Source organism: Apteryx mantelli, chromosome 1 (genome assembly GCF_036417845.1).
Source record: "Apteryx mantelli isolate bAptMan1 chromosome 1, bAptMan1.hap1, whole genome shotgun sequence".
NCBI lineage: Eukaryota > Metazoa > Chordata > Aves > Apterygiformes > Apterygidae > Apteryx > Apteryx mantelli.
Window position 1 is genome coordinate 147,016,795 of NC_089978.1, and position 27,095 is coordinate 147,043,889.

General features: G+C 39.6%; 1 protein-coding gene across 1 annotated transcript in view; it reads right to left on the reverse strand.

Annotated features, from left to right (window-relative positions):
- Positions 1-3,427: 3,427 nt before the first annotated feature.
- Positions 3,428-27,095, reverse strand: part of ABCC9 (ATP binding cassette subfamily C member 9) — a 72,518-nt gene continuing 48,850 nt past the window's right edge. Inside the window, exons 26-38 of the mRNA XM_067306022.1 lie at positions 26,660-26,729; positions 25,676-25,833; positions 22,437-22,529; positions 19,406-19,508; positions 16,934-17,035; positions 13,919-14,039; positions 12,715-12,845; positions 11,503-11,581; positions 9,034-9,142; positions 8,692-8,795; positions 7,805-7,938; positions 7,370-7,432; positions 3,428-5,197 (exon numbers count right to left, since the gene is read on the reverse strand). Coding sequence (XP_067162123.1) covers positions 5,060-5,197; positions 7,370-7,432; positions 7,805-7,938; positions 8,692-8,795; positions 9,034-9,142; positions 11,503-11,581; positions 12,715-12,845; positions 13,919-14,039; positions 16,934-17,035; positions 19,406-19,508; positions 22,437-22,529; positions 25,676-25,833; positions 26,660-26,729 — 1,405 coding nt within the window. The 3' untranslated portion in view covers positions 3,428-5,059. The remainder of the gene's footprint in view (positions 5,198-7,369; positions 7,433-7,804; positions 7,939-8,691; positions 8,796-9,033; positions 9,143-11,502; positions 11,582-12,714; positions 12,846-13,918; positions 14,040-16,933; positions 17,036-19,405; positions 19,509-22,436; positions 22,530-25,675; positions 25,834-26,659; positions 26,730-27,095) is intronic.

Consider the following 27,095-nt stretch of genomic DNA (forward strand, 5'->3'; position numbering starts at 1 on the left):
GAGGATCATCACTTTAGCCACTAGACAGTCATATTGAAAATTTTCATTTCCTGATAGTGAAAACATGGCTCTTATCCACAACTTTCTCATGAAGCTAGCTGTTTGCCTAAAAAAATTCTTTCTCCATAGCTCATGTAAAACATATATGTGATGTTTCTTTCATATTGTCATGACACATAGGATGGGATATGAATATTTCAGCATCTTTTTACAACAAAGCACAAGAGCCCACAGAAAAGAAATCAATTAATTAAATCAAACAAGCAATTTATTGTATAAGGAATCTGGAGAGACCTGGCTGACCATATTGAAACTGAATGTCATCTCTTCTTTAAGAAAACATAATTCACTATGTTTATACTGAGCTGACAGAGGCTTTACATGTAATGAGATGCCATATCCTTTGGGCCATATTTTCTGCTGGTACTAATGGAATTCAGTGGAGTTGTATTCATTTGTAGCAGAGTTGTTCTGCCAATTTACACCAACTTAAAAGGGATTCATCCAAGTGTTTGAGTAGCCTTTGATAATATAGTCTTTCAGCCAAATGATTTTTTTGGGAAAAAAAAAAAAAAGGGCACACTCTTGTGAACAAAGACCTTTTTCAGGTCTGAAATAAAACCACAACTTATGAAGACTTCAGATACCTTTTTTTTTGCATATCATTTTGCCTAATAAAATAATGACCTCTCCCTACAAACCTTGCCCTGTCCCTGGCTTATCAGAGTTGAACTACACTACTATAGGACTGTCTATTTTGCAGGAGATGCCTGTGGTTCAGTGCCTTCTCTGCAGGTTATACACAAATGGCTAAAAATCTCCACTGACTGTCTATCTTCACCTCTCAGAGGCTCCCCGAGGCTATAAATTTAGCCATCTAAAAGGCAGATATCAAGTCCAAGCTCACTGCCTAGACTCCTTCTGTAGACGTTGGTGAGAGACAGGCCCCTCCAGTGGGTAAAGCATCCCATGGACTGAGTCATGTGGACCTTTGCCTGGCATTCAAGAAAGCATAACTTTGTTCTTAGAAGCCTTTCTTCTGACCAGAAAGGAAACATACCTTGACTTGTACCATACGCTTCTTTAGAATAAAAGATGGTACGTGTTGTTGTATATACACAACATGTTGTATATCAAATGGCAAACTTATCCAGTTTGTTTTAAGAGATCTTCATAACAAAGTAAGGTGAGTATGAATAATTAGTTGTAAGAAATTTGAAATAAAAAAACTAAAACAAGCTTGAAATTACAGAAAAATTGGCAACAAACTCTGCTCAGAATTAGGAGTCCTTACAGCCACTAACTTGATTTATTTCCTTAAAAAAAAAAAAAAAAAACCCTATTTAGTAACTTTATTGTTTGAAATGTCAAGTCCAAATAACTGTTATGCTCCCAAAATCCCCGGAGCATAAATAACAATTAGCAGAACACCAGCGGTTCAGGCTAAGCTATTCTTAAAGAGATTCTCGTCCTCTTTCAAACCGTAATTGCCTATAAATGAAAACAGTTCTCCTGTTAGATGAATCCCTACATTTGCTGTGTTGATGTAGCTCCCCATCAGAGTGAGTACATGGAGAGATTTGTTCTACCTGCTGGATCTTGAGAAGGCAGAAGCTTCCCATTGCAACCTGTCAACAGTGTTGCTACAAGAGGCTTGTGGACCTGCTTCAAGCACTACTTAAAACCCCTATAATGGGTTTCACAGCACATTAAAGATTCGGCTCAATAATAAATAAGAAATATTTTTTCTGGTTTAGGAGAAGCAGTAATGAACAGTTAGCTGTTGCTAGTTTGATGAAACACCACATGCAGGACTGGGAGCAGAGCTATCCATGTCAGCCATCAGATACAACTCAAGGAATGGCAAAGATAACCCACTGGTTGCAACTTAAAGGTTGAGGAACACTCTTGTGGATCCACAAGCAGTTGCTTTGGCAACAAGGGCTCTTACTCCTTCTGTTTAACTTCTCCTCTCCCTAAAAGACCTAACAAAAAGAAATGTAGATGAGACAAAAAGCATAATTTAAAATGTCTCACAGAGCTAATTTCTCTCCGTCCATAGTTTTTTTTAAAAAATCAGCCAGTGTTTACATTCAAATGCCTTTCTAAAAGGAAGAACTTAATAATCCTAGAGCATAATATTGCAATAATGAAAGTTTGTTTAGTTTACTGCATGGAAAAAAAAATACATTATTTCACTAGGGTATCTGTTCTCCCCCACCACCCTGAAGAGGAGGGTATTATGATAGGAAGCGAGAAGAAGGCTGGGGAGGGAGGAGAGAGTACCGAGCTGCGTCAGGAAATAGAGCAGAGGGTATGGAACTAAATCAGGAAGGAGTGGGAGGCCACAGGCAGAGTACGGAGCATTCAGGGATACAATCATGAACCTCAAAGAAGGGATGATATAAGGAGATGTTAAAAAAAAAAAAAAAAAGCAAGGAGGCTGCAGCAAGAGAATAAGGGCTGACCAGCAAAGGAGGGAGAGTGAAAGAAGCAAAATCTCTGTAGGCTGACATTTCCTTTACCATGTGTGTCCCACAGCCTAAGGGAACTCCTCCATAAAGGGGGACACATTTAAGACCTTTACATGAAATTAAGAGAAATTTGTTTCAAAGACTTCATCCCTTCTGCACCATTCTTAGTAGCAAAACTGACCTGTGCGACTGTTGGGAACACCCTTCTCCATTAGTGGAAAACACAAAAAAGCAAAGTTCAGCCTATGCCCTTGGTGAGTATATAACATCATATGCACAGTGGCTGTAATGCAAGGAGCTCTGGTGGGTCTATGGCAATTTGTGTTGTATTTGCTGTCTCTCTGGGGATTTGTGTATGCTGAATAGAACTTTATTTCTTCAGGAACAAAACTGTGCTTTTAAACTGGCTATGCAGCTGTAGCATATGCTACACTTATCAAATACTTTGACCATAGTTAAGGAATATTAGGGCAAATACTCCTATACTCCTCCATCAAAATGGATGAAACATTCTGGTAGTCTTTTCTCACCATTTTCTTTTCTACATGTTGAAATAGCAGTGTTTATTCAGTTCTATAGTTCTGGAGGGATTGATGAGCAAAGAAGGTGATTCTTACTCCTGTAATGGCTTTGGTACAAATATAAGGAAAGAGGTGCTGATTGTTCACCCTTCTCAAGTTTTACAAGATGCCTCCTAGAGTCTCAGTCCCACAACAGGCTTTTGATTCAGTGGGTATCAGCAGTCCATTGAACTGGACTGGTCAGCACCACTTAAAATAAATCAGGGTTGCATTGTCATTAAGAATACTCAGATAACCAAAATAATTTGTATTTCATCTTCATACTGAGTCTGACTGCAATGAATCCAGTCTTAGCTTTTCATTGAAGACAATGAAATTAAATCAAGAACAACTTTGGCCTTTTGGCTCTGAAATCTGCGTAACAACATGCTCTTCTGCAGTAAACATCTGCTTTATTTTTTTCCTTTCTTTGTATGACAAACTTCAACACAGGAAATTAATCCAGAAAAGAGTAAACAATTTTCACAGCAGTAGACAGGGAAATCACAGAAGTGCTTCTCCTCATAAAATGTTCAAGACAGATCTTTTTGTTTAATCGTGCCACAGAGCTTTTATTTCCAATAATTAAGATAGAACAACAACAACAAAAAAAGATGAATCACTGTATCATTTTATGCTATCAGACTAAATGAGATCCCAGTTTCAAGTACAAAAACTTCTTGGAAATTCAGAGCATTTTTTGTCAAGTCCAGGCTCTTATGTTCTTTTCATTACACTAGAAATAGGTTTAAGTGTACCTCATGTTTTTTCTAAATCATATGACAATTGATAAGAAAGAATCTCGTTGAACTTTACTAGTGAAGTGGTAAAGCTGATGTCTCAAACTCTCCATTTAGAAGTATGTACATGAAACTCCTTATGGAGATTTACTCTCTGTTGTGCAGTTGTAAAGATTCAGAATCTAGCCATATGCATTAGACTAGTGCAGACAAGCTTTTCAAAGCTCTATGATGCAAATGTGTGTCTAAATGCACCTAAATCCTTGAAGGTATCCAAATCATTTAAAAATCATACCTTCTTGGTCAACATCTGATGTAGAGATACTTCAGAAATGTGTAAAGGAAAAGAAAGGCTTTTCCAGGATAGAAAATAATGTGAAGGACTCTACACTATAATTTGTGGTTGGCTAGTAGCACATCATTTGAAGTGGAATATTTCTGTAGAAATTTTTAAAAGATTGACTAATATCAAATTTATAAATTCATGTTAGCTTTAATACAAAGTCTTAAGATACTGTACAAAGTGTATCTTTCCATAAACCTACTGAAGCATGCATAATTATAGGATGATTTGGATCTTTGACTCAAAAAAGTCCACAGAACAAATATGGATTTAGGAACTGACTGGGTGGATAAACCATAATTGCATTAAAAAATAGTACTGTTCCAACTATAGAGTGCAAACTAAAGTGAAGGACAGGAATAATTTCCTTATTTCTGATGGGATTCCTTTCCCTCAGTAGCTGGTCCTGTGTTATAACTTGAAGAGCAAAGTTTATGCCTTTGGAATGCAGCAGATTGCCCCAAGTGTTATGGGTCTGGGTTTTTTCCTTTTGATTTTTTCCCCTTGGGGACAGAATACTTTTGGTGATCTCTAGCTTGCTTGACAAACTGCACGATTTGATTGCTTGTTCCAGTATAACATACGCAGCTTGTAAAAGCAGTGCATTCTTTTGCTCCCTATAAGAGAAAAAAAAGTCACTAAAATGTCTAAGGAAAATGCTGAATTCCCAGGAAATAAACACTTCTGTTGGTGTGTGTGTGTGTGTGTGTGTGTGTGTGCGCATGTGTGTGAAGTTTAATGGCTTTTGAATGAAGTGACATTTTTATCTCTTTGGAGCATAAATATATTGCAATGGGTTTTATTATTTTGGAAAGATGGAAGTGTGAAGAAAGAAGAAGCTCTGTAAAAACATTAAAGAGATGTTACATTAAATAGAAAATATTCGCATTTCATCTGTTTAAAAATAAGCTATTAAAATGCATCATGGGACTTAGTGATTCTTCACATGTCAGCCCGGACAAATGAAGCAAAGATGCCATCTTCTTGAGAAAGTAGGTTCTCAGGCGTATCATATTCTAAAATGTTTCCTCGCTTCATGACAATGACCAGGTCTGCAGTCAGAATAGTGTGAACTCGATGCTGCCATAAAGAAAAGCATATAGAAATTCTCATTATGATAATTCTCATTGCAATTCATCAATGGGCTTGACCCAAAGTTTATGAAGTCGGTGAAAGGCTATCCTTGTCTACAGAGGTAAGTCCTCGTACTATATCTTTAATCTGAAGAGATCTCAAATTACTTTACAGCCTCTGGCATCAAGCCTGAAAATACTTAAGCATGCTCTTCATTTTCGGTCAGCTAATTGCAGTTATGGACAACACAGCTGATGGAATAAATCCTATGGCATCACCAAAATACATCTCCCCTTTTAGTAAATGAGTGAGAAACATCCTAGCTATGTCTACACTGTCAGGTGACTTAGCTTCCTCTTTCACTCCAGGGTCTGTGACCCTGACTGTCTACACTGCACCTATCTTAGATAACTCCTGGGCCATCTTATTGTAAATTAATCAGCTCTCTCTGAGATTAAATTTGTGTGTGCTACAGGGTATAGGTCAGCCCTATAGGCATGAATGAATACACGGATGAAACCAGGCCGAGTGCGATTTCCATGCTGTGTGAGTATGGCCAGTCAGTTATAAACAGGACTAGCTCCTAACAATGTGACACTTCACTGCATAGCCTGAAGGCCTGGGACTGTTCTAGGGGGTGGATTCCTTTAATGGTATGAATTTAATGTTAGCTGCATGTGTAGGCTTTAGTTAAATACAATCAGCGCAGTCATGAAATTAAACCCAGAAACCATGCAATAAACACCTCCTTGCACTGTCATCTCAGAAGGCATGCAATAGAAAGGAAGCAGAGTGAAAAGAAACTAAAGAGTTAAAGATAACTACCAAAGAGCCAGAAGTCTTGTGAACAGTGTGGACTGAGAGAGTCTACTTGTGAGTCTTCACCAAAGTGGTGAACAGGCCATCCTCTTTGAGGAGTAAGTTTGAGGCAGTGTCACATTCAACTAGAAAGCCCTCAGAAAGGACTAGGACAATGTTGGCATCCAAGATGTGAGATACACGATGCTAAAAAAAAGAAAAGAGAATCAGGTGGGTGGAAGAAAGTTCAGCCATAGATGAAAGAAGGAAATGAAGCCAATTCTGTGAAGAAAGCTAAATATAAATGGGTATCATTTTGTCTGAGACACCAACTTTGGAAAAGAAAAGCAAAAAAAAAAGTGAGATTCCAGTGAGAAGGACAATACTGAAAATTTGAATGGCATTAACTGGATGGGAATATGCTTACTGCATTTAGACATATGAGAATCTTAGAGCATGTTGTAAATGAGTTAGGTTAAGTGATTTGCCCAATACAAACTAGTCACTGACAGATTTGAAACCAGAATCCGGGAGACATAATTCTAATCTCTAACCACAGGATTGGATCCCAGACAAAGCAACTGAAACAGCTGTTGAAGCACATATTTATCTCATGGATAAAACATCTGTTTGTTGAGTAAGTATGTCGTCACAAGGTGGAATTATTCTTAAAGTTATCCTGTGTACGTGTGGGTATGTATGTGCGTATATATACATGCACATACATGTATATGCCCATGTACATACCTACACAGATACACAGAACTTTTGGGCATGTTTCATGTCACTAGAAAGGGCAGAAAAACAGGAAAAAATGTCACAAACATTTAGCTGAGTAGATTTTAATTTTTTGAACAATTTCCATTGATTCCAATTTTTAAAAACTTTATCATGAAACTGAACTTTTATTCTGAAAGAGAAAAAATATCATCTGACTTGGGAAACCACCAAAAAATATTTGAAATCTCAGCTCTTTTTATAAATTCATGGCACTATTGTAGGTACTATACATAGATTTTAGAGGCAAAATTCAATACAGATTTTGAAGAAACTTTCATTAATGGTTATACCCATGGGTTCAGTTTTGATTTGTTTATTGAGAATGACTTCAAATTCTGTTGGAGACAGTGGAGATGCTGAAGTTTCCTATAAAATCCATCTTCAGACCTAAGTGTTTAATATAGTTTATTTTTGAAAGATAGCAATTATGGGTAAAATTTTATTTTGAAGGTATGTGTTTTGACCTGTTCAACACCTGGGAATATTCTGACCTTGGGTTTTACTTTTATTTTGTTTTCATACTGATATTTAGCTGGTGAAAGGCAAGATCCACTGCTTGAGGAATGAGGAAAGACAGCATCTGCTAACATGCATACTTACAGCTATTGTTACAACTGTGCGGTCTGCAAAGGCAGTCATCACAACCTTCTGCAAAATGTTTTCCTATCAAAACAAAAGGATAAACGGTTACTTTGTCATTGTGGGTTTTACATTGTTATGTGTCTTTAAAAACCAAAGAGACAGCATTATATTCCATACTATCTCCCATCTGTGCACCAGACCCTCAGTAATGAAATGTGACACAGGTAGAAGCAGTAATTTTCTGGTATATTTCACTTTGTCATTTTTTCCCTCACTATCAACACCAAACCCAAAAATACATCAACAGCAACAACTGAAACTAAATGCTAGACAAAAGCAAAAAGGCTGTCAGCCTTTGTTAAAGAGATCTCTTGACTAACATCTAGGGAAGACAACACCTTCTCTCCTAGTAGATCCATGTACTGCACCAGTGGCACTAACTGGTATACTCACTGTGGCCATGTCAATAGATGCTGTGGCTTCATCCATGATGAGAATGCTACTCTTGCGAACGAAGGCTCGGGCCAGGCAGAAGAGCTGTCTTTGCCCTACGCTGAAGTTCTCTCCTCCCTCTGTTACCACTGCATCTGTAATAGAATTAATTAGGCTGAATGTTGCACTGCTGAAATATTGGACATTCATACACTCAGAACCAAGTGATTTTGAGTGGGCACCACGAAAACTCTGCTTGTGCACTCTTCCAGCATCAAGCAAAATCTCTGTAAAAGCCAAAAAGCATAATCTTGACTGAGCATTGGAATGGAGGGATACCAAGAAAAGTGAACACAGCTGTTGGGAAAGGAGTAATATGTCATCAAGCAAATAGTTGGCACAGATAGTTAACATATCTGGTAAACTGTAGTAAAGCATCTTAGTAATAGGAAACACTCTCAATATGGAAGGAAATATGTGAGTTTCCATCATGAACCAGACCTGAAATGATAGGGAAATGCAGTGTTCTAGCCAAAAGCTACAGGCCTGCTGACAATGCCAGATTCTGCTGAAGGTGCAGAGTTAAAGTGCTTTTTTTTTGCTCTTTGCTGACTAGTCACCCCACTATGCTGCTGAGGTCCCAAAGGAAAATTTCTCTGCAGTGAATGGAAAACTAGACTATTGTTCGGTTTTTTAGTAAAGGTGTTCTGTCATAAAGACAGAATATTCGTTAGGTGTCTGTCAACTGTCATGATGGCTCAGAGTGTAAGATATTATGAAATATCATTACAGAGAGAAATACGAAACTCAGGTACATTTTTCCCATGTATTTGTTTATATGTGTGCATGCTCATGCATGTATCATTTTTTTATTGGCCTATATTTGTGGATGTTTGGTTCAGACATACCAAGACCTCCTGGCAATGACTTGACCATGTTCTTTAGCTGAGCAATCTCCAGTGCTTCCCAAAGTCTATCATCAGTGCACTTGCATTCTGGATCCAAATTAAAGCTGCAAAGAAGAGCATGACAGGAGTCTTGTCACTACAATTACAGTTCATTCAGAGATTTTGGAATTGTTTACGTCCCTTGATTTCCCTTGGGCAGACTGTGCAGACCAGCTGGAGTGAGCAGGAAAGGTTACTTCCATTTTCCACCCCTTCCTGTTCCACAGCCCTTTCTGGGATTAGCACCCACCACAAACACACCATGCAATGCTGCTCTTCACCCCCTGGACAACAAGCACCTACCGGATGGAACCACTGAACAATATTGGATCCTGGAGAATAATAGAGAGTCGGGAACGGAGAGTATGAAGAGGCAATTTGCTGATGTCTATTCCATCGATCACTATCCTCCCTGTTTAAAACGACATGCAGCAGACATGTGAAGGAATTGCACAAACTGTGCGATTTGTAAGTAGCAGACAGAAAGATAAAACAGAAACTTTGGGCTGGACTCCAAATTATGAGACAGAGTGCTTCTGCAGTCTCTCAGCACTGTGATATAAACACGGAGAAGGCGTATGTATGTAGTAACACAAGCCAGAGGGAATCCAGCTTATTGGTGACACTGGCCTTTCTCTCTCTCTCTGTCTCTCTTTTTTTTCCCCTTCCCTTAAAGGAAATATGTGGCTTCCATGCTATGTGATTAATGATAGCAGAAGAATAGTTTATTATGAGGCAACCTGAGCTTTACAGCAAAACAGAGTGAGCACAAGAGCAACTGATGTAATTAGCCATGTTCTCTGCCTTTCTTTTTACCCCTTAACTTCAACTGTAGCAGGAGAAGATGGGACAAAGCAAACTGAAAGAAGATATGATAATGGGTGTTTTCATCAGGCTCAATTCTGCAGTTTCCCTGTGGATTTCTTAGCTGGGCAGCTGCACCAAACCTTGGAAAGTGCCTACATTAAGTTTATTAGTTCTCTCTCCTAACAGTGAGAAGAAGTGAACCTAACCATGAAGTGGCAAATGTATGGATATTCAAAGGTGTGGACATCCAACCCTGCTGTCATGCCCAATTGTCATGATGCTGCAATTTCTAGGTTATTGTGTGTAGTCCTAATCTAATGAAAACCTTAATCCCCACCTAGCTGGACTACCATTAGATTTAAGCCTTTATTAGAAGTTCAGAGGAGCCATGATTTCATCTGTGAGGTGCAAAGTCCAATTGTTTTCAGATTCCAGAAAGTCTGAATCAGGTCATGAAACTTCAGCATGGCATGTCAGTAGTAGCATGAACTTAAGAAATTCCCCCCCCCCCCCAATGAAAACACAAGAGAAAGTTTCAGGAAGATGAGATGGACTAAAGGGAGAAAAATAATTTGGCATTGCTTGGGAATGGGGGAATGTATTTTTGACAGAAGCCAAGGTGCTCAGGGGAAAGAAAGAGCAGATGAGGAGACCTAAGAGAAAAAGGAGAGAGGAGCTGGAAAACCAGGAAAGCAAAGAGGGGCAGTCAGGCAAGACAGCAGAAATGGAAGGTGGTTTGACTGGAGGGCAAGAAAGGGGAAATGCTAATAAGCAAAGAAGGGAGAGTTCTAGGGGAATAACATGGAACATAAAGAAATAACAGAGACATGAGGAACCAAGATGGACACCGTGAATGAAATCTTGGTTCCAGTAAAGTCACTGTAAATTTTGTTATTTAGCCTTTTTTAAGAGTTAGGACTCCACACAGAAAGGAGAAGGAAGGACCAGCATAGAGGCCCGACAGTCTAGCGAGAGCAAGAAAGGGATGTGGACAAAGGATACACAGAACTTGATTAAAAAGAGTTAGGCTTTCCCAGTGGGAAAAATCAAGGATACAGGAGGAACTGACAAAGAAAAGATAAAGAAAGTAGATTAAAGTAGAAGGAAACTAAAAATTGGGCATAAATAAAGTTATTATTTATTTGCACTATTGTAGTATCCAGGAACCCCAGTGACAAATCAGAAACCTATTACTATAGACATATATAGGCACAGAAGAGCAGCAAAAGCATGGATTAGATGCATCAGATTTACTTATCCTCCCACATTCTACTGGGGTTTCCCTAGCAAACATTCCATGTGGAATGGTCAAAATGGAAACATGGAAATCTTTGAAACAGAAAGATGACTTTCCTGTAGGTTTACATATTCCTGCAGCAGTACACATGTATATGTATTATAAATGCCAATATGCATATTGCTGCATACCAGTTCATTCCAACTAGCTGGGAGAGTGAAATGCTGTAGGAGTGAAAACATAGCAAGAAGCTTCCAAAATACTTAATCAATTTCTGCTGTAGCTGTGGGAAACCACAATAAAATAAAAAACAAATATCAAGGGAATGCACTTGTTGAGTTCTAGTTTCTATTTTACTAATACTTTGACAGTTGTTATAATTCAATGCAGTTATTTTTTAGGGAGAAATTTAGAGGCTCCAGAGTTGCATATTTTTCCTCCTATCTAGAGCATGGAATATTGTTTTGTCAGAGCATATGAAAAAAAAAAAGGAGAGAGAATTAGAAGCACAATCTATGAGGTGCAGAACCTTTCCTGGAAGAACCAAGTGCTACTCACAATAGGACAGTTTGTACTTAGAAGGATCAGGCATAACGAGCCCCATTCTAATCAAGTATCTTCCAAGCCAGAAAGGCAGGATATAAGCTATCAAAAAGTCTCCTTGTTTCTTCTGAAGAAATAAGGGGGAAGCGGGTCAGGAGTGACAACAAACTCCACTGAAAACTAACCATCAAATATGTCGACCATTCTGAAGAACGCCAAAGACAAGGAGGATTTGCCGCTGCCAGTACGACCACAGATCCCAACCTGCAAAAAAAAGCACGATGTTATTTGCTTACAGAGGGAAGCTGTAAGTCAAACATATAGTTCTGGGAAAGCTGGACCATGAAAATGGCCCTGCTGATGAGAAAAAAAGTCCTTCCCAACAGCCAGTGTCAGATGCTAAGGAAAAAAACAAATGAGTGTGGCAAGCATGCTCTTCATTTCTGGATCTCTGCATGAGAAGCAAATGTGTAAACTGAAGAGATCATACAACACATGCAGTAGTGATTACCACCTTCCCCCAAAACCTTCTTAACAATCACTTCATAAAAGCTAGACAGTTTCAGCTTGATAAAAAGAGAGTATTATTTACTTTATACTCTGATGGTGTTTCTCTTTCATATGCAATGGGTTTGTAGACCTGCTAATTTGACAAGGAACTTAAACACATAGAGCTGGTGGAGAATTTTTTCTTTGAGTGTTATTTTCCAGTGGAAAATGCAATTTCTGCAACATCAAAAGTTTCTTTAGAAAAAAAGCAATTTTGACCATGGTAAAAAACAACTTTTTTTTTTGGTTGGTTCACTTAGAGTTTTGTTATTTCAGTTTGTTGAACTGACAAATGGAGCAATGTACAATTTAATTTTAAGTTGATCTGAACATTTTATAACAATTCAGCAAGTGAAATTAAACATACAAAAGTGAATTTCAGGAATATTGGGATATTTAGTCAAAAACACTGAAACAAAACAGTTCTGTTTTTCCCAAATAATTCTTTGGGAATTTCTGTCCCAGGAAGTTTTTTTGAAATTCCAGCATAATGTCCTGTATTCCAATGATGCTGTAGGCTGAAATGTGAGATATCCTTGCAGTTTTGCTCAGCTCCAGTTTGGTGTTCATCTAATTTCATCTTGTCACCTAGGCTTGCTATATGTTAGATGAATGAACATGGAAAGAGATGGGACTCTAAGAAGGACAGTTGATCCCATCCAAGAATAAGATGTCCTTGTTGTATGTGTCTTGACCAGGCCCAGGGACCTCAAAGAGGACTATCGATTTATGCACCTGTCATTGCAAATTGCTTTTATTCTTTCTCTTCTGCCGCCTTAGAGGAGAAAACACAACCAGGAAGAACCTGGTCTAGAATGAGGATGATATGCTGCTGCATGACACAGTACCTTCTGTCCTGGTTTGATGTAAGCCTTCACGTGCTTAAGAACAGGCTTCAGGTTGTTTTCATACCGAACACACAAATTTTCAATCTTGATTTCCCCCTCTTGGGGCCAGTCTTTTGGGACTTGGGAGGGGTCTGAAATATTTACCAAAAAAAAAAAAAAAGTAATCACAGGTCACCTTTTATGACATTCTTCTTTCCCCCTCCCTCCTCCCTGGGCACCTGTTTGGAGTCACATTAGAAATCTATAATCTTCAGTCCCATTACAAAAGTGGTAGGCAGCACAGTGCTGGTGATGAGTGTGCCCTCCTCTAAGCTGGTGTGCTCGGGCTGGTTCCCATGGGAGCTGAGAAGTGTCTGACAAGCACGTTAGCACTTAGCTCCCAGATCTTGACACATAGGATAAGAGGGTAAATGTTAAAGTGGCTGCCAGCAATGAAATGGGATGAAGCCAAATAAGCAGAAAGGAACGTAGCGTCAATGCAGTGTTAACATAGTCTCAGGTCAGTAACCACCACAGGAAGGGCAGTAGGAAGAAGGATGTTGTTACTGCCTTACAACTTGAGCTGTTGACATTATCACAGCTCATATTTCATCCTGGTTTGCAAATATGCCGGCAGGTTTTGTCTCCAGACTAAGGGGCTGAGCTTTCCAAAGAATCTTGCTGGCTTGCAAGCTTCTTTGGCCTTGTACTTCTAGCACTTCTAAAATACCAATTTCTACCATCAAAGCCAATTTGAAATATGAGGAATATGAACAGCAATGTGCAGTTCAGAGAAGAGTTGCTGAGGTCTGATTCCTCAATGTGCCCTGTCCTGCAGCCCCAACTTGCTGTAAAGATCAGAAATTTCAAAGTATTTGACTGCTAGTGCATTTCTAGTTTTGTCCATATTTTTGTTCTCTGAAGGGCTAAACAGATGTTTTGTTTATTCTACCTGTAACTGTGCCCTGGTTATTTCTAATCGTACTATAGGATGATGCTCTGTCTGTCTGGCATTTGGTAGTTTTTTATGTTGATTAGCATGGGTTACATGTAAACCAGAGATCCCACAGTTGCTTTTGGCTGTCCTTGTCACTCAAGCCTGTGGGAGTTCCTACATATCAATGAGAACAAAATTTGGCCAAAGAGGCCTATATATTTTTCATGACCAAGTCCGCCTTGGTTCCACAATACCCACAAAAAAATCAAAAAGTTTACAGTGCAATACCCAAGTAGCCTTCATAGTTCTCCGACTCCATGTTCAGGAAGCTGTGCACTTTTTTTACTGCACCCATCTGCACCTCCAAATCAGCCAGATTTCTCACCACCCAGTTCAAATAGTTGGTTATCTGCATTGCAAAATGAAAACAAAGACAGAGGTCAAGTTTCTGTCTGTTAATCTATCTGGTTTTGAATAAAGGTCAGATAAATTTGTAAAAGTCTTTGGCCTGACTCAGCACAGTGGGTCTAGACCTAGCGCAACAGCATTAAATATGGAACAGGCCAGTCATATTCCAACCCAAACAATCCTGACATAGTAATTTAATGCTCAGTATTCTCATCCTTATTTTGTGAAATAGAAATATGGAAAGGTTATATCTACAGTCTGAAGATGTGACTGATTAGGGGAATCTCTTGTTCTGAGCATTCAATAAACAGTACTGAAAGGCACTTTCAGTGCCTTTTTAAGCACACAGACACAGAAGAAACTAAAATTGGTAGCTGTATTTGGAAATATTGCATTTTCTAATTTTTCAAAGACTGCAAATAAAGAATAAGAAAGTTTACTATTCACAAGTATATTTACAACAGTTTGATGGGCATTTCTTTTCTGTTTCCTTCTGTGCACATTTATATAATTCTTTTCTCTCTCTGTGGAAAATGTGGTTGTTTTAACATAGAAATATGTGAGAAAAAATGTATTGTCATTTCAATGGTATTTCCCTTTTACTTTTTGTTCAGATTTATAGGGATTTGATTAACAGTAAAGATATTATTTGCAGTAGATAAAAGTTGATAATTATTTGTCTAACAATACCGAGTAGCTCAAGAAGTTGATCCCTAGACAGGACTGACTATTTGTAGGCTGAAAATTGTAAAGCAATTTCCCCAACTTAGGTTCCTAAGTCTATATTTAGGTGCTTGTTTTAAAAAGCCCCTGATTTCATTAAGAACTGTTGAGTGCTAAGCACCTTTAAAAACTGAACAATTTTAGACACCCAAATAAAGGTTTAGATACCTAACTTAGACAGGGAAAACATCCTATGCACAAATATATTTGGAGAAAAGTTTTGTCATTTCATTTGTGAGAAAGATCTCTGAATCTGCCAAATAAGAAGTTTGTTATGAATAAATGACCCAGATCCACTTGTTTTCCACTTACCAAATAATGATGCAATAGGCATACAGTAAATAATTTTCACAGAGATTCCACAATAAAATTTGTTGTCAATTCAGAGGATTTAGCTGTTTGCCAAAATGATAAAGAGTCATTCTAGGAGGTAGTGTGAAGTAATGCCTTTGTTCTTTAGAAACCTACACCTTCTGTGCTCAGCTTTTGAATCAGGAATTTACATTTGTGCATTTGTAGATAAGCTAAATGACATGTAGACCTGCTGCTTGCACAGTGACAGACTGCAATCATAAGTCCAGCAGATTTGATAACAGAGCCTGTCATCCAAAAGGGTCTACATATCATTTCAATCTTCATCACAGTTTGCAATTAAGTTGGCAGTGTTTATATGAGGGAAGAGAATGAGCTTATGAAGGTCTCCTGTAAGCACAGTATTGGTACACACACTTTGCTCTTGCCCAGTTTCATACATCAGCCCACTTTTGGCCCCAAAGAGAAGTGATACAAAAGCCACTTGGGGACACAGCTGAGGATCCAGCTGCATCCAAAGTTTTACTGGTTTTATTGTGGTGGAGAAAAGAGATAGATATCAGCTTCATGACTGGAGAATCTCTTAGTCTGCTACGCCAGACTTCAGCAAATTGCTGATTTGCTCTGATGTTTGGTTTGCAGATACAAACTAAATACAAAGTAGGGTTTGCTTATGCAGACCTCTCAGAGCTTCCAGATCTCTGATAATGAAGCAGGATTACCAGGAATGTTTTCAGAATGAGATTAAGACATTGGGACTGATTCTCAGTTGCTGGCAGATTCTCATAGTGCTGCAGCAGCAGCACAAAGGGGATTTAAGGCCACCCTAAGGCAGTTGCTGAGGATTTTCTGTTGTAACCATATACCGGTCAGCATCCAAGCACAAAGTCAAATTATATTAAACCCATAAACCCATCCTCCCCATGGCATCTGCTCCCTTGTGCCAGTGCTGTAAAGCAAGCAGCTTTTTGCCATGCCATCCATGATTTCAAAAATTCTTCTTCTTATTATCTTTATCCTGCTTTTTGCTCTGCTCCTTGGATTAATTCAATGATATTTCTGTTCTCTATGATGACAGCACTCACTCTATGCTCATGAAGCACTTTGAGCCCCTCTCACAGTCTACTATGCTAAAACAGTGTTCCTTCTCCATGACTGATCTCAAATCCCTCAGCGCTAATGATATGAGTTAAAATGAATTGGCTAGGGTTCTGCCAAATCCTCATCATTCCTCACCCCATTTCCCCCACTTTCCTCACGCTACCTGTTATGTTGAACCATGCCTACCAGCCCTAAAGGTCCTAATTCCTAAACCCATTTAGAAATGGGTGGACAATATTGGGCATTTGAATGGTTTCCCTCAAAAGGTGGAACTGGTATTTCTAATTCTTCAGCAATGATTTTATTTGGTCATTAGTTAAATGCTACTTTGGTTATGACAGTCTGTGGGACAGCAATTTCTGGCTGGTTTTGCCATATACAGGCGCAACTAACACTGTGTTGTGCAAAACAGATTGCACAGCAGGTCCTCTTACGCACTTTTAATTTTCCTGCTCTCCCTGGGAGCATGCAGGGCCTGGGAATGGTTGTGTTTTTTTAATTGGCTCATGAAACCTGAAGTAAGTCCAAGTTGCCCTGAACTCTCTCAACTTTGGCTTGAATCCATTATTTGCAAGACTGTTTTTTTCGAGATTAAGAAAGCTGGAAGATAACCATGTATATGTATTTTTAAAACTAACATGAAACTAATGTATTAGTCTGATAGTTCTTATGCTTTGCCTCAGTACATACCGTCAGAGCATATAGGAGACCTAGCCCCACAAACCCAGAGTTGGGCCCTTCGGTGATGGAAGTACATACCGTCAGAGCATATAGGAGACCTAGCCCCACAAACCCAGAGTTGGGCCCTTCGGTGATGGAAGTGACAGCTGCAGTAAGAACTATACAAGCACCGAGATAATCCTAAAATGAGAGAGAGAGAGAGAGAGAGAAAGGAAGACAAATAAGATGATTGCAGACAACTTTAAAATGCAGCAACAAGAAAATTTCTTCAGTTACAGAGCACATACCTTTTACTAAGGCTTATGTCTATAATGATATCTAGTCATTAATTCTGGGTTGTTTTTCCTGGAAAGGGTCAGTTCTTTTTGGTGTCCAACCTGAAACACTCTAAAGGAATTTGTTGAACACAGGTGAATCAGGCCAGCATTTTCTGCAAATCCAGCTGTGCTAGGGTATCTCAGCATGGCCACCCCCAGAAGAGGAGGTATCAGAAAAAAAGTGTAAAAAAAAATAAGAATTTTATTACACTTACACCCCTAATCTCTACCACTAAAACAAATACATTCTCCTCTGCTTCTCTCCACTCTCCTTCACATAGGTTTAACTCCCAAAAAGGGAGAAGCATCAGTGACTTTGCAAAGCCCATGAACGATTTTGGTACTGCTTGGATTTCATATGGGAAATTCACAAATTTTATGGACATAAGTGGGCAGACAGATACAAGCTGTCTACACCATGCAATGCGACACTGCACACAGTGAAGGCAGCTTTAAGCCTGCTAGTACACTCAGTCTGTGGGAGGTGTGGGTGCATGTGAGTGATGGTAGTGTGGACTCTAAAAGCAGTATAGTTGTGTAGTTGTGGTGCTGTATTTGGGCTATGAGCCCTTGCTTCTGCCCTGCCCAGAATGACTCAGTGGCAGATACCTGAAGGATCTCAGCCCTGGTTATGACCTGCCTCACAGAAAATGCTATGGAGGAGCAATCAGAAAGATCTGATTCCTCACAAGCTTTGAAGGAGCTTGAACCTATCTTCTTGATGGGTACCTCAGTTTTGAAGTGAATGCCAACCGCATGTGATCCCATGTAGATTTTTAGGTGCTTGACGGCTAAAACTGGTGGCCTTCCCATGCTCCCACTGCTCTTGGCCAGTTTGATAATATCCTGCCTGGAATCTTTACCTGTGTGATTTGAAATGATGGCTGCCTAGTTCAACTGTCTGTAGAAAGTGTTGATAAGCAGATGACAGACTCTAACTTAACATCTACAGTGAAAACATGCACTAGAAGCACAAAGCTCTTGAATCTCCATCAGCTGTTGGGACAGGACTTCACAGTTGCTATTAAATCCTATAAAGTTTTGAATGATATTAGTATCATTGTGCCATTAGGCAGAGCTAAATGAGCTATTTTAAGCCTATATTATTTCAAATGCTGTGATGAAGTGATGCATATTCTTGGATCAAATCCATTTCTAGTGTGAGCGGGCCTAAGACTGTAAGACATTAATGGACATTGCCACAGCTTATTCCAAGGCTGGATGCTGCTCTGTTCTTTATCTGTCTTTGGTCTAGAAGCAAGTCCAGCTTGATCTTGGATGCCGTAGGAAGCTGAAAGCTTCATGCATAGGAGAATGCTGTGCCTAAAAAATGCAGAACTTTTTGTTGCTCCAACAGTGTACCAGGAAGTGCAAGTGAGGATACAGCTCGCGATGTAAGGATTAGTCATGCTTGTCACTGTGTCTAGCAGAACTTAGTTTCTTGCTCTCTGGACATGTCCGGAAGGACAAGGTCACAGCTCAGTTTATTCCCTGCTCTTGTAGTGCAAGATAAATAGGGAAATCACAATGATTTTGCTTGCCCCTCATGTAGGCCTTGCAAATCAGGGAAACTGCTCATGTGCTGCCCATGGAGAGCCCTCATCAAAGGCAGGAATCTGACTCACTGGCACTGGCTGCATTGTGTCTTATTGCCATTTGTTTTTGAGTTGGAGTCCATTTCTGCCATCTTGCTTGGTATTGAACTGTATATCACAAACAGTATGGGCTCACAGCTGGAGCAAGGGCACTGCAGATGGGGACTCTAAATCACAGCTGCAGGATTAAACCCATTGCTGGGGAGATACCTCAGGGTCTGGGAGCTGAATAGCGCCTAAAACATGGCCCTGGCATGTTGATGGCAAAGTTCACAAAACTACTTAAAAGTCACGCTCTGTTTTGAAAGCAGTTTCTGCTAGGACAGGTCTGCAGATGCTGGACAGTAGTAAAGAAAGCCTTATTTCAAGTTATGTAAATGTTTGTTCTTGCACTCTCTTCAGACAGTAGACATCACAACAGCAAAAGATGAGGGAGCCTTGTATCTTCCTACCCCTGGCCAAGAAGGCTGAAAAAAGCCTACAGCTTTAACTTAAACAATCCTGATCTATTTTAAGAAACAGCATGTATAATCTCATTGTGAGATTAATTCTCGTTATTATCTCCTCCTCTGCCCCAGGCAAAGTCTCTGTTTGCTTCCAAGGTTTCAAAACCATGGTCGGGACTAAACTGAACGTACCGTCCTGACCTCCAGCCATCTGTTGGCAGCTGACAGAAATAAGTAGGCAATGTTGTTCGTGTCCGTTAGTTCCAGCATACGTTGTTTAAATCTGGCTTCGTGCCTGCCAAAAGCAAAGTTGTTATATTACAACACATATACACACTCATACACAAAAGCATGAAGCATTAAACTCTTCTCTCCCTCCCCTCCCTGCAAGCCAAAAATTGTTGCATTTGTGCCGCTGCCAAACTTTGGGGTAAAAACTCTTCCCTCAGGATCCACGTGTGCAGCTAGTGCTTTCTCTGACCTGGCAAAGTTACACTTACAGTGAGGAGGAATTTCTTCTATAAGCAATTATGTTTGACTAGATTTTGCATCAGAGCATGTGTCCTAAAAGAGACTGGGATGCCAGGGGAGTAAGGGCCTGCTTTACGTTGCAGCACATATCCGCATTTATAGTTGTAAACTGAGATTGCCACTGCCCTCCAGCCCTCTCACAAGTGGGTGGTGCCTGCCTCCTCTCTTCATTACAAGCCAGCAGCAAATTCTTATGCTCTGAAGGAAGAGTGGAGCAGAGGTCTCACCTGTCGCTTTAAAATCTGATCATACCTAAATTACACCCAAATTACAGAAATGAGTGGTCATTTTGTAGCTCCCTCAGCTGCTCCTTGTTTCTCTCTCCCCCATAATGCTGGTAGTGTTTACAAACCAGTAAAAGAGTGCCTCAGACTTTGGGGAGTAAAACCTCTCTTGCCATAAGTGCATTAAATTCATGGGGCCTTACAGTACTTTAGGCTCTAACTGGCAGTCAGATGGAAGACATTTTGTTGTTTCACATTCCACTGTCAATTCTATCACTTAAAAAAATAGCCAAACTTCATTCAACAGCTTATCATCTGTTCTATCATGGCAAGCTCTTCTACTTCAAAGTCTCAGGGCTCTGCTGTGAGGCATCTGTAACCCTTGTTCTGCTAAAACCCTTGGGGGTTTTTGCCTTTTCAGGCTGATACATTATTTCCTTGGTTATATTTTGTGCAGCCTGTAACCGTGACAAGTAACCCCCCCAGAACAACAACTTGTAACAGTAATGACGTGGGGAGGAGCAAAAATTCAGTGACTATTGTGCTCACGTCCGTCCTTCTGGCAACAAAACTCCTGTTTTCCTAATGGAAAATCTGACATGCTCAATCTGTATCTTTTCATCCACGTCCAGCTCATCCTCTGGACAGTCTTAGACCTTTATCCTGTCAGATGACAAACAGCAAAGGTCACTGAAATCACTTTCTGATCCAACTGTGCTACTTGTGGTAAGTTATGTGAGGAGCTGGTCTATTTTATCCTGGAACATGCTGAACTCAAACTGCGGAGAGTGACTAACAGGATTATTAACAAATATGACCTTGATGATAAAAAACTTCTGGAGACTTCAGATTTGGTTGGGGAAATGGAATGGCTTTGATTCTCACTGGTGGTGATTCTGGAAAACTCAAATGATTGGTTACGACACCTGTTCCTTTCCTAGGGCTGCCTTTTGCTCTCTGCTGTCCAAGCCCACATTGCTGTTTCGTGAGGAAAAGAAGAGTTGAATGACTTCCAAAGAATGCCAAGCTCCTTCATCTTTTTTAGAAGATAATGTGATGAAAGGCCACTCCGAACCTCTCAAGAAGCATATGTCAGCATCAGGCTTTAATTATGACTTGCTGTTTTAATATATCATTCTGATCAATAAAGCTTGTTAGAATATTTTGTGTTGACCATTGGCTCACATTGAGGTTGGAGGTTGGAAGGGACCTCTGGAGATCATCTAGTCCAACCCCCCTGCTCTAGCAGGGTCACCTACAGCACATTGCACAGGATTGCATCCAAGTGGGTTTTGAATATCTCCAGAGAAGGAGACTCCACAACCTCTCTGGGCAACCTGATGGAACTTCCTGTGTTTCAGTTTGTGCCCGTTGCTTCTTGTCCTCTTGCTGGGCACCACTGAAAAGAGTCTGGCTCCATCCTCTTGACACCCTCCCTTTAGATATTTGTATACATTGATAAGATCCCCTCTCAGTCTTCTCTTCTCCAGGCTAAACAGGCCCAGCTCATAAGAGAGATGCTCCAGTCCCCTAATCATCTTTGTAGCCCTATGCTGGACTCACTCCAGTAGTGCCATGTCTCTCTTGTACTGGGGAGCCCAGAACTGGACGCAGTACTCCAGATGTGGCCTCACCAGGGCTGAGGAGAGGGGGAGAATCACCTCCCTGGACCTGCTGGCAACACTCTTCCTGATGCACCCCAGCATACCATTGGCCTTCTTGGCCACAAGGGCACATTGCTGCCTCATGCTTAACTTGGTGTCCAACAGCACTCCCAGGTCCTTCTCTGCAGAGCTGCTTTCCAGCAGGTCAACCCCCAACCTGTACTGATGCATGGGGTTATTCCTCCCTAGGTGCAGGACCCTGCACTTGTCTTTGTTGAACTTCAGGAGGTTTTTCTCCGCCCACCTCTCCAGCCTGTCCAGGTCTCTCTGAATGGCAGCACAAAGACAAGGCTAGGTTTTAGAATATTAAGTTCAAGTCTCTGCTCTGCCGTTGCTGGAAATCCTCTCTAGTTTCTTTCTTACTTTTCAGATGGAGAACACAATAATGATGTTTCCCTGCCTAAGAGGAGGGCTAAATACAGAAATGATTCAGAGGCTCTTGGGTAGCACAGACTGTAGGACACAGTATAGGGGGTCCTGAAGCAGTGATGCCTGTGCCTCCCCTGCAAAGGAGAGCTCTACTGTCAAAATAAGGCATGGTTAAACTAAACATCTTCAAAGTTTAAATTCAGCAGAAAACCAATACAGAAAAATTAGCATGTTATTGAAAGTCTGCCCTGAACATATGCTCTGAAGTGTTTAAAGGTGCGGCAAGGCAACAATAAAACAAATACTGCTTCCCTTTTATGAGATGGCTTAATTAAAGCTCGCCAAATCAAATAATTTGCCCTCAGAAATGCTCCAAGCAAGCTGCATGGGCCAGAACAGAAGCCAAGCCTCTCTCTTATCACTTGTTTTACAGACCTGAATGCTCTAATGGTAGTCAGTCCTTCTGCTGTTTCCGAGAAATGACAGAGTAAAGGTAGTTGGGTGCTATCGTCAAGTTCCTGGAGGTCTCTGGAAGTAAGAGAAACAAAAGGCAGCCATTACAGTGTGAACATCTCTATCTGTAGATATTTTACAGCATAACAGATAACAATAAACATTTTATTGCACATGGTCTTTTCAGGATCATACAGAATATTATTTCTATATCAAAAAGAAACTGACATGGAAGTCTCACATTTCTCTTTTGATATTAAAGTCTTCTGAATTAGGGAAAAATCTCATCTCCAAGCCACCTCTACAGTTCTGGGTTTTGGTCACAGCTAAGCATAGAAGGGGCCTCTTCTACAGCCCCAGCTTTGAGTTATTTTAAGGGATGTCTACAAAATACCTTCAGAGGGTGAGCCTGGGGGAAAAAATTAATAAAGGTAGTGAATATTAAAAATAATCTGTACTGGACAAAGATACTGGTTCTGTGGTATATTACGGCTTTCTTCATGACCAACCACCAATTAACCTGTCACTTTTCCAAATGTAATCATTTCTACCCCTCTTTTCCTCTTTGTCTCAGCATGATAATGACATTATCTTCTCTATTCTGGCTAAAATCCTGCTGTGAATTTTAGCCAGATCCTACCACCTAACCACCTTTTACTCTCAAATAGTCTAATTTATTAATATAATTAACTGAAACTCAGAACAGTTGATTTTAAAGTCTATAGCATGAAGTTTGTGGCTCCTGCATCAGGTATAAATTAGAGCTTGTGTATCTGCAAGCTTGTCTGTTTTATTGCAGCTATATCAGCTGGCCTAACAAAGACTTTGCCTTTCCATATAAACCTTGCCTCATTTTGAATATCTGTAAGTGTTACAACATCCTGAACATAAAATATAACAGAGTATAGCAGATCTTCTATTTGTAGCATTAATATTACCACATTAGTTGAAATAGAGATAGCTCTGATATAGAAATAAAGAACATGGGTAAGAAATTTCCTCAGTTATTCACTGATAGTATTTTCAAGTCCTGCATGGAGGAATGATGTATAAACCTAAAAGTTCCAATCTGCTGAAATAAAAATGTTTTCCAAACCACAGAGACACATACATCTTTCTTTCATACTGAGAACACTCTGTCACACTCTGTCATTGGCATAGCAGCCATCTGTGTAAATATGAACAGAAGAAAGGCCAAAGCATTAGATATTTAAACTCTTAATTAAAATCCTACTATACTGGCATATGATATTAGATAGCTCAGGAAAAATAACTGCTCCATGATGCTGAATGTTACATATACAGAAGTGAATTTGCTGCTTGTATTTTGATGATAAATACACTCTATTTCAAACTTATGATGGAAAACACACAGCAGTTTTTGAAAGCTGTAATGGAAAATATGACAAGAAGTCAAAGTGCTGCAAGAAATACTGTAAATATTTGCATTTCTAAAAATTAGTGAAGCTCATATGCCTTGATAGTAGTACTACATGCAAGCATGTTGTAAATACTGGCTCAGTCTATTTCTTCATTATACATTTCACAAGAATAACTTTTCTAGAAATAACTGTTGCATTCATCCTTCATTTCTATTGTAAAGCAAAAAAACCACAACTCAACCCTGGGTGCCTCACAAATGATTAAAGGTAATTTAAATAGATTTTTAAAAAGTACTTGCTGACACAGATTTTCCAAGAAAATTGTAATGGATTAAAATGAATGAGGTAATTATGGGCTTGCACAACATAAGCAACTGCAAGCCAGTGGATATGTCTGCATGTATGCTGATCTACAGGAGTGACCAACCTCTTGCTGGCTCATGCAGTATGGCTATCAGTGAGAAAAAAACAGGTTTGGAAATGGATGGAGGCTTTACTCCCACATATAAAATCACAGAGAGAAACCCTAGTGGTTCCCTGGGGTCTAATACATGAGATTTTGCTTATTCTTGTGTATTTTTAAGAAAGACTTTTAAACAGTGTACACTGCTATATGTAGCACGACCGGATGACACTTAGAAGACCATAATGGAATTAAGAATGAAAACCAGGTCTCCTGATTCTTTAGCCACCTCTAAGACCTGCTGTAGTGCCAGGTACAGCTTTAGTTTGGAAAACTGATGGGGAAAGGACAAGGTTTCTGGAAAATCTTGGAAAAATTAAGCAAATTGTTTCAAAATTAAACATTTCTGTTTTGCTAATTCTGATTTCAGAGTTTTCCTATGACTAAATCTTCATGGAAATTCTGAGGAAAGCTGCAGAACAGTAGGCTGCAGTGAAACTAAATTATTCACATGTTACTCCGTACCCTATTTGATCCATCAATTTAAGGGGGATAACTGACAGAAATCTTTCTTGGGCTATCTAGATAAGAGTATTGTCTATGAAGCCACCTGTACTGGAACACTCAGTTGAAAATCAGTGCATCTCTTGCGTGGATTCTACAAAACATTAGTTAATGCTTTATCATGTGCCGACTGCAATGATGGGACCTGAAGTGACAGTTGCAGATGATGATAGGTTATTTTGGTCTCCATGTACTTTCTGTCAGCAGGCACCTTGATGAGTATTTTTAAGTATCAGGAAGTGGAGTATAACTAGCCAGACATCTGGATGATTCAAAAAAAAAGAGGCATGACTGATAAAATTTACAAAAAAACCTTGAATGCCTTCCTAAAGATGCTTTACTAAATTACATATTGGACTTAGCACTGAAAGACATCATGCTAAGAAATTATGACACTGTTTTCCTTGAAAAAAAAGTAATCTTTACAATCAGCCAAATCATTTTGAATATGAAATGTTGCTGTACAGTGGAAATGACTCTCTGTGGATTTTTTCCCCATTATGATGAAGAAAAAGCTGTGATTGATGTTAATCCAGGAAGTTATTTTCCATTCTTGACTAACCCTCAGAAGGTCAAAGTTGAGCTTTGACCAGATCCTAGTTGGGTCAGTTGACTAACAAACTTCATGCTCACCAGTTTCTGGAACAAACAGTATACAAGAGCGATGCGGCTAGCATCACTTCCCACAATACCCCACTTATAGTTCAGGTCAGCTGACATCTTCCAACATATGGCTCAAACACATACCTCAGGATCGAAAGAAGGATACCATGGTCACTATGGCAAATTTTCCCTTTGACTAGCTTCAGCAACCTCACATTCCATCAAAATCCTTACATACAAATTTTTAAATACAGTTTTTTAATACATACTTGGAAGCAACTCTGAAGTATTTCTGGATAAAATAAAAAGCTATCCCGAGAGGCACAAGGGCAACAAGGAACCATGGAGTGGCATATGAGATCATTCCAATGGCTGACAGGCAGAGTAAGGTGGACCGGGTAAGTGACTCCAGGGTAGGAGGAATGTGCTAGACCAAAAAGAAGAAAATGTATAAGACAAAAATCACAGATAGAGTACCACTACATGCCTTTCCCTATAGAGAACCATAGGGAAAGTGGAACAATCATCACCATCCACTAATTGGCAACCCCTTTCTGTGCCTATTGGTCCACTACTGTAGTGTGCAGAGGTTAAAAATGAGTCATTAGGATTTTCTAGAGGTCAGTGTTTCAGAGATTATGGGGAAGTAGGAGCCATATCCATCTTGTTTAAATAACAGGCAAGAAAAAGATATTGTTCTTGATACACCAAATATTTACAGAAACAGCATGCTCTTTCTCAGAGCCTTACAATTTTCCTTCTGTGTTCCCACCATTCTTACAGGGTGGTTAAACCCTTCAGGATTATTGCTCATCCAAACATTTTGATTCACAGGCATAGCAGAAGCATCCCTTTCTCTCCTGAATGCTCTAAAGTTACATGTGCTACAGCCACGAGCGGTCATCTAATTATTTCATATGTACTCCCATATGGTAAAAGTTATTATGGTTTACCCTATTTATTCCTGATTTGAGTAAAAAATTTTGTGTTTTGCTAACACAAATCTTCCAACAAGAAGCAACTGGTCCCAGTCTGGAGGTGAAGAGCCAGCCATCTCCCACAATGTTTACTCATTGCTGAAAGAGTACGTTTATTTTCTATTTTGAATTTGTCTTTTTCTGTTATCATCCCCAGAACTGTTTTTTTTGCTATGCTTTTCTCTACTGAGCACTTTAATACATCATCTATTCAGTAGTTAGGTGACAACTTGCAGAGCCAAGATGTTCTAAAACAGAATATGTTGATATGTCTACCTGATCAATGATATTTGTATCAGCAGAGAAGCGATTTAGAATTAGCCCCAATGGAGTTGTATCGAAGAACCTGTTCAACAAAGTAAAAGCAAAAAGTTAACTGACAAGGCATTCCAGTTTTGTATAAAAAGCCTGGTCAGACAGAACACAGGCTTGTGTCCAGCCATTGCCTAAACCGAGCAGTAAACATGAATAACACACCAGATCATAATGTCTGCATTCTGATTATCCGAATGTTTCTCTCAACCTTTTTTTTCCCCTAACTTTTAAGCCTCCTCTTCCAAAAAGCTATCATCTTGTTCTTTACTCTCATCCATGCTCTGGCTCTCTCAAGGTTTAAGATCCATCCCAAAGGTCACATCCTGTCACTGGCTGCTATTCAACCTCCTGCATAGGACAGGGCACTGGGACTCAGTCGTTTCACGAAAGAACTGTG